This window comes from Eucyclogobius newberryi, unplaced genomic scaffold (genome assembly GCF_026437365.1).
Source record: "Eucyclogobius newberryi isolate DKJ021-1_F unplaced genomic scaffold, fEucNew1.0.hap1 SCAF_16, whole genome shotgun sequence".
Taxonomy (NCBI): Eukaryota; Metazoa; Chordata; class Actinopteri; order Gobiiformes; family Gobiidae; genus Eucyclogobius; species Eucyclogobius newberryi.
Window position 1 is genome coordinate 32,990,230 of NW_027315790.1, and position 9,232 is coordinate 32,999,461.

At 33.0% G+C, this 9,232-nt stretch overlaps 1 protein-coding gene across 1 annotated transcript; it reads left to right on the forward strand.

The window, feature by feature from the left end:
- Positions 1 to 574: 574 nt before the first annotated feature.
- Positions 575 to 8,939, forward strand: stpg1 (sperm-tail PG-rich repeat containing 1). The gene is made up of 8 exons (XM_072447251.1): positions 575 to 593; positions 666 to 781; positions 874 to 966; positions 4,687 to 4,866; positions 5,494 to 5,599; positions 5,677 to 5,845; positions 6,952 to 7,136; positions 8,866 to 8,939. Exons 1-8 carry the CDS (start codon positions 575 to 577, stop codon positions 8,937 to 8,939), a joined length of 942 nt encoding a protein of 313 aa, XP_072303352.1.
- Positions 8,940 to 9,232: the final 293 nt, after the last annotated feature.

A 9,232-nucleotide genomic window follows, 5' to 3' on the forward strand; every position in this document is an offset into this window, starting at 1 on the left:
ATCTTAATACATTCTTAATAAATCCTTAATGAATCTTTAATAAATCCTTAATGAATCTTTAATAAATCCTTAATAAACTCTCAATAAATCCTTAATACATCCTTAATAAATTCTTGATAAATCCTTAAAAAACATCGAGTGACATTTGCATAAAGGAACCTAAAAACCTAAAAAAAACTAAAACTGAAAACCTAAAAAAAAAACTAAAAACTAAAACTAAATACGTACCTAAAAAAAAATGTGTTTAAAAAAAAACTAAAAAAAAAAAACTAAAACTAAAAACCGAAAAAAAATAACCTATAAACCTAAAAGCATAACAGTTGTAGGTGGGAGAATAACAGGTTGTAAATTAATTTAGACAAACCACGGATGTATTCAAAGTTCATAGACATAAACAGACCGTTGGTAAATTGTATTTATTATTATGTCCTGACCTACCACCAGGTGTCGCTGGAGGACCACGCTCCGTGCGTCAGATCTGCGTCAAATCACTCCCGCCCTGTTTTCGCGTCGCCATAGCAACGGGAAAATGTCCGGCCAAAAGTTTAAAAGATTTTTATGAGAAACTGTAACCATGGGGACGCTTTATCCAGGTACAAAAGTCCAATGTTCAGGGAAATATGACGTCATTTATTGTTCATGTTTAATATGTTTGTTAAAAACAGACACTTCTGGACGAGTTATTTCAATTCCATCAAAGTTCAACACGATGACAGCGATGAACTCAGAGAAGAAGGGCTTTTTCTCACAGACAAAGAGATTCTCCTCACATCACAACAAGGTATGAATGTTTTATTAAGTCAAATTGAATCTCTTCCATTCGATACTTGTGATATTTAATATTTAATATGCAGTAGTTTGTGTTTGTTTCAGACAGAATCTCCAGGACCAGGAAGTTACACTTTCTCCCACGTGAAGTGTCCTTTCTCCAGCAAAGGAAGCTCTGGATTTGTGGCTTCAGCAAAGGTCCAAATATATCTATAATATCTATTTACATCTATAATATCTATAATATCTATAATATCTATATACATCTATATTGTCGGTGTAATCCCTCATTCGTCCAGGCGTGTTCCATAGTAGAAAAAGCTTCAGTTGTAGTCATCTGGACTCAGTTAGAAAAAATAGACGTTTCGACTCATCCAAGAGTCATTGTCAATAAAAGAATTTAGGTCGAGAACTCCGATATTAATACTGTTCTGTGGTAAGACCCGCCCATTGGGAGGAGCCTTCCTGAAGTAGAAGGAGTTGTTTGTTTCAACAGAAACTCCCCCCTTGTATCTACCGAGCTAGCCTATTCAGAATCTAAATGGACTATTAGAAACCTCTTTGTCTTTGTGAGACCCTGGCTCAACCACCCTGAGTACCTGATTAGCATCTAAATGTCCTAGTCCTCTACCTTTCCAGGGGTTCAGTATTCCATTATAGATACCAGGAAGATTAAACCTAAGCCCTCCATTTCTGTTTAAAGAAGGTCTTTCTTTTTTAACAAAAATAGCTTCCTTGACTCCTCTTTTTTTGTTAAAAAAAGAAAGACCTTCTTTAAACAGAAATGGAGGGCTAAGGTTTAATCTTCCTGTTATTTATAATGGGTTACTGAACCCCTGGAAAGGTAGAGGACATTTAGATGCTAATCAGGTACTCAGGGTGGTTGAGCCAGGGTCTCACAAAGACAAAGAGGATTATAATAGCCCATTAAAATTCTGAATAGGCTCGGTAGATACAAGGGGGGAGTTTCTGTTGAAACAAACAGCTCTTTCTACTTCAGGAAGGCTCCTCCCAATGGGCGGGTCTTACCACAGAACAGTATTAATATCGGAGTTCTCGATCTAAATTCTTTTATTGACAATGACTCTTGGATGAGAGTCGAAACGTCTATTTTTTCTAACTGAGTTCAGATGACTACAACTGAAGCTTTTTCTACTATACATCTATAATATCTATATACATCTATAATATCTATAATATCTATTTACATCTATAATATCTATATACATCTATAATATCTATAATATCTATATACATCTATAATATCTATAATATCTATATACATTTATAATATCTATAATATCTATATACATCTATAATATCTATAATATCTATATACATCTATAATATCTATAATATCTATGTATATCTATAATATCTATAATATCTATGTATATCTATAATATCTATAATATCTATATACATCTATAATATCTATAATATCTATATACATCTATAATATCTATAATATCTATATACATTTATAATATCTATAATATCTATATACATCTATAATATCTATAATATCTATGTATATCTATAATATCTATAATATCTATTTACATCTATAATATCTATATACATCTATATTATCTATAATATCTATATACATCTATAATATCTATAATATCTATGTATATCTATAATATCTATAATATCTATATACATCTATAATATCTATAATATCTATATACATCTATAATATCTATAATATCTATGTATATCTATAATATCTATAATATCTATATACATCTATAATATCTATAATATCTATATACATCTATAATATCTATAATATCTATATACATTTATAATATCTATAATATCTATATACATCTATAATATCTATAATATCTATATACATCTATAATATCTATAATATCTATATACATTTATAATATCTATAATATCTATATACATCTATAATATCTATAATATCTATATACATCTATAATATCTATAATATCTATGTATATCTATAATATCTATAATATCTATATACATCTATAATATCTATAATATCTATGTATATCTATAATATCTATAATATCTATATACATCTATAATATCTATAATATCTATGTATATCTATAATATCTATAATATCTATGTATATCTATAATATCTATAATATCTATATACATCTATAATATCTATAATATCTATATACATCTATAATATCTATAATATCTATATACATTTATAATATCTATAATATCTATGTATATCTATAATATCTATAATATCTATTTACATCTATAATATCTATATACATCTATATTATCTATAATATCTATATACATCTATAATATCTATAATATCTATGTATATCTATAATATCTATAATATCTATATACATCTATAATATCTATAATATCTATATACATCTATAATATCTATAATATCTATATACATCTATAATATCTATAATATCTATATACATCTATAATATCTATAATATCTATATACATCTATAATATCTATAATATCTATATACATTTATAATATCTATAATATCTATATACATCTATAATATCTATAATATCTATGTATATCTATAATATCTATAATATCTATATACATCTATAATATCTATGTATATCTATAATATCTATAATATCTATATACATCTATAATATCTATAATATCTATAATATCTATATACATCTATAATATCTATAATATCTATATACATCTATAATATCTATAATATCTATATACATTTATAATATCTATGTATATCTATAATATCTATATACATCTATAATATCTATGTATATCTATAATATCTATAATATCTATATACATCTATAATATCTATAATATCTATGTATATCTATAATATCTATAATATCTATGTATATCTATAATATCTATAATATCTATATACATCTATAATATCTATAATATCTATATACATCTATAATATCTATGTATATCTATAATATCTATGTATATCTATAATATCTATGTATATCTATAATATCTATAATATCTATATACATCTATAATATCTATAATATCTATGTATATCTATAATATCTATAATATCTATGTATATCTATAATATCTATAATATCTATATACATCTATAATATCTATAATATCTATATACATCTATAATATCTATAATATCTATGTATATCTATATTATCTATAATATCTATGTATATCTATAATATCTATGTATATCTATAATATCTATAATATCTATATACATCTATAATATCTATAATATCTATGTATATCTATAATATCTATAATATCTATGTATATCTATAATATCTATAATATCTATATACATCTATAATATCTATAATATCTATATACATCTATAATATCTATAATATCTATGTATATCTATATTATCTATAATATCTATATACATCTATAATATCTATAATATCTATTTATATCTTTGAACACATTTACCGACTTCTGAATGTTTAGAATGTTTAGAATGTTTAGAATGTTTAGGATATCGAAACAATAAAAACTAAAAATCAAGATATATGTATATAAGATACACATTATAGATATTATAGATATAAATAGATACATCTATAATATCTATAATATCTATGTGTATCTTGATTTTCATTTTGTTTTTATTGTTTCGATATCTTAAACATCCTAAACATCCTAAACATTCAGAAGTGGCTAAATGTGTTTGTGTCGTGTTCAAAATGTTTTACTTTTATTTTATCATTTATTATGTCAAACATTATTTTTTTAAACAAACAGCAACAAAAACTTACATTAAAAAACTGACCTATGTAAAGAAAAATATGTCAAAATAATTATAAAGAAATGAAATGAAATAGTGCCACGCCCTTTTGTAGTCTATGAACATGTGTGTCCTTAGTGGGCGTGTCTTCAGTGGGCGTGTCCGTGTTACCATGACGTTCCCCTCTTCAGGTCCCCAGCGTCCTCTTGAACCCTCAGAGACACGTCCCGGGGCCCGGGGCCTACAACCTGCAGAGCTCCTTCATGAACAAGTGGGACTTCAACGTGGGCGTGTCCAGGGTTTTCAGAACGCCGCTGACCGCTCACCTGGACACGCCCACAAACAGCAACCCGGCGCCGAACCAGTATCATGTGAGTGACACGACACAAACGGGTCAAACGCACCTCGGCCTGCGCAATTATAATAAATCATCAATAATAAATGCTTAAAAAATCCTTAATAAACTCTTCATAAAATCGTAATAAACTCTTGATAAATCCTTGATTAAGAGGCCCCGGGGAAGACCCAGGACACGCTGGAGGGACTATGTCTCTCGGCTGGCCTGGGAACGCCTCAGGATCCCCCCGGAGGAGTTAGAGGAAGTGTCTGGGGAGGAGGAAGTCTGGGAGTCCCTGCTCAGACTGCTGCCCCCGCGACCCGGCCCCGGATAAAGCGGCAGAAGATGGATTTATGGATAAATCCTTAATAAATCCCTAATAAATCCTTAATAAACTCTTAATAAATAGTTAATAAATCATCAATAAATCCTTTATGAATATTTTATAAGTAATAAAACCTTAATTCGTTGATGTTTAAACTAAATACACACATTTTCAGTAAGATCTACTTTACTCAAATACTAAATAAGACATAAAGAAAATGAACTCAGAACTCCATGTTTCATATTGTTTGTGTTTATGACATTTTGATCAAGACAAACTTAAATGAAGAAGTTTAAATTGTATCTTTAAACTTCGACATAAACTCTTTTTGTCCAGATCCAGAACGTGGTCAGAGACAGATTTGCTCCGCCCGGTTCTTGGTCCTTCGTCTCCAAAACCAGACGCGACTCGTACGTGGTCGCCGCAGAGCTGCCGTCGCCGTGTACGCCGCGCTTTCCTCATTTGTCTTTGTATTATTCTACCATAATAAAGCGTAAAAGTCTGGACGCTTGTGTTTAGGTCATTATCACGTGGAGGACGACGCCCGCCGCTCGTCCAGGGCCGTTCTCTCTCCGTTCAGGTCCAAAACACAGAGGTCGTCGGGTCAAAGGGATAATCTGGTCCCGGGACCGGGCGCCTACGACCCGCGGGGGCCCCTGGCCCCGCTGAAGAGGAGCGCCCCGCCGCAGTGGGTCAAACGCACTCGGGTCAAACGCACTTGGGTCAAACGCACTCGGGTCAAACGCACTCGGGTCAAACGCACTCGAGTCAAACGCACTCGGGTCAAACGCACTCGGGTCAAACGCACTCGGGTCAAACACACTCGGGTCAAACACACTTGGGTCAAATGCACTCGGGTCAAACGCACTCGGGTCAAACACACTCGGGTCAAACACACATGGGTCAAACGCACTCGGGTCAAACGCACTCGAGTCAAACACACTCGGGTCAAACACACATGGGTCAAACGCACTCGGGTCAAACGCACTCGGGTCAAACGCACTCGGGTCAAACGCACATGGGTCAAACACACATGGGTCAAACACACTCGGGTCAAACGCACTCGGGTCAAATGCACTCGGGTCAAACGCACTCGGGTCAAACACACTCGGGTCAAACGCACTCGGGTCAAACGCACTCGGGTCAAACGCACATGGGTCAAACACACTCGGGTCAAACGCACTCGGGTCAAATGCACTCGGGTCAAACGCACTCGGGTCAAACACACTCGGGTCAAACGCACTCGGGTCAAACGCACTCGGGTCAAACGCACATGGGTCAAACGCACTCGGGTCAAACGCACTCGGGTCAAACGCACTCGGGTCAAACGCACTCGGGTCAAACACACATGGGTCAAACGCACTCGGGTCAAACGCACTCGGGTCAAACGCACTCGGGTCAAACGCACTCGGGTCAAACGCACATGGGTCAAACGCACATGGGTCAAACACACTCGGGTCAAACACACTCGGGTCAAACACACTCGGGTCAAAGACACATGGGTCAAACACACTCGGGTCAAACGCACTCGGGTCAAACGCACTTCGTCTCAGCCTCATCTCAGAAACATGATAATGAAGCAAACATTTAAATACTGTGAAAAAGACAAAAATGATAAATACATTTTGAGGTTCACGTTTTATTCATTTTATTTTGATGCTTTTTTTGTTGCACTGCGTTTTTAAACTTCTGGAAACGTAACTCACGAGCCACATTTGAACATTTCAAACTGTGATATAAAGCGTGTGTTGGATTCTAAATATTGACCCAATTTTATGACTTTCTGTGTTTCAGTCGTAAAAGGGCGGGGCTCCTCTCGGCTCCGCCTCCGCCGCCGCCCAGACCGGCTCCGAGCCCGGGCCCCGGACACTACGACGTCTCCAGGGACCTGGTCTCCAAACAGACGGTTCCCACGGCCGCGTTCGCCTCGAAGTCCACCAGGATGACACGCCCCAGGACGGCCGACGCCCCGGGGCCAGGTAAACGCTCCAGAGGGTCAACTGGAGGGTCAAGGGTCAGTGAGGATCGGTCAGTTTTTAGTTTTACTTTAAGTTTTATCAAATGAATCATCGCTTGTCCACAACTGCTTATTTTTCTGACAAGAATTTTGAAAAACTATACTACAATTAAGCGCCATTATTATTATTATTTCCCCCCCCATCATTTTAAATTATTATTATTATTTAAATGATTATTATCATTGTTTTAAATTATTATTATTTTTAAATTATTGTTATTTGAAATTATTATTTTGAATTATCATTATTATTTTTCTCATTATTTCAAATTATTATTATTATTGTTATTATTTTAAATTATCACTATCATTGTTTTCAATTATTATTATTATCATTATTTTAAATTATTACTATTATTTTAAATTATTATTTTTGATTATTATTACCACTATTTTAAATTATTATAATTTTAAATTATTATTATCACTATTGTAAATCATTATAATTTTAAATTATTGTTATCACTATTTTAAATTATTATTATTTCAAATTATTGTTATCACTTTTTTAAATCATTATTATTTCAAATTATTATTTTAAAATATTATAATTTTTTATCATTATTTTTGATTATTATTATTGTTGTAAATTGTTATTTTGAATTGTTATTATTATTATTTTAAATTGTTACTATCATTATTTAAAATTATTATTATTGTTGTAAATTATTATTATGATTTTAAATGAAAGTAAAACGAGTCAATTAAATATAATGCTAAACATGACATCTCTGTCCTTTGAGTTCACTCTCTATAGATTGTTTCAAGACGTAACTGTCGTAACCTCAGTGCTGTGAGTTATTCTGTCATTCATAAACCTCTAACGACTCCACGGCGATTAACGTTTCTGCCCCGCAACAATAATGAGTCTGTGGAAAAAGCATCTTCACCGCGCGGGTTTCCGTCTCCTCGCGCTATAACCGTGTAGCATGTTTTCTTTTATTTTTGACACATAAAACTATAAAAATCAAGCCACAGCAATATTTATATTTATGTATTCTGACACAATTTAATGATAAAAATGAATTTATTTTTTTTGCTTAATACTTTTAAGCAAAAATCCAGGGCCTAAAATGGCTTTAAGAGGAACATTTTAGTTTTTTACAGAAGCCTTGAAATAGTTTAAAGTCACAGCTTCTACTTTTCACCGTTAGACTTGGTTTGTTTTTGTTATTTCTGTGGATTTCTTTTTTGTATTTGTCTGTTTTTGCGCAGGTTTCTACCACAGTATTTGTCTGTTTTTGCGCAGGTTTCTACCACAGTATTTGTCTGTTTTCACGCAGGTTTCTACCTCAGTATTTGTCTGTTTTTGCGCAGGTTTCTACCTCAGTATTTGTCTGTTTTTGCGCAGGTTTCTACCTCAGTATTTGTCTGTTTTCACGCAGGTTTCTACCTCAGTATTTGTCTGTTTTCACGCAGGTTTCTACCTCAGTATTTGTCTGTTTTTGCGCAGGTTTCTACCTCAGTATTTGTCTGTTTTCACGCAGGTTTCTACCTCAGTATTTGTCTGTTTTTGCGCAGGTTTCTACCTCAGTATTTGTCTGTTTTTGCGCAGGTTTCTACCACAGTATTTGTCTGTTTTTGCGCAGGTTTCTACCACAGTATTTGTCTGTTTTTGCGCAGGTTTCTACCACAGTATTTGTCTGTTTTTGCGCAGGTTTCTACCACAGTATTTGTCTTTTTTCCCGCAGGTTTTTACGACCCGCGCGTGAACACAAAGCGCTCGTTCTTCTACAGCGACTCCAGGATCTGGCGCCCGGTTTGATCCCGACGAACTCCGGCGTCGATCGGGTTCAAAACTGCAGTAAAAACAAACGATGATGTTGTTTAAAGCCGGATTCAGGTGCGAAAATGTGGTAATATTCACTGAACTTCTCTGGGGCAAAAACTAAACCTTGAGGTCATTGACATTAAGTACAATGTCAGTCAATGTTTGTGGTTTGTAATGAAAGTGTAACAAAGCTCGTCTAATTTACACATTCTCTTCATTATTTGATGAATAAAAATATATGACACACTTTATTGTGTTTAATTCATGTTTAAAAGTGTTTTCCTCCT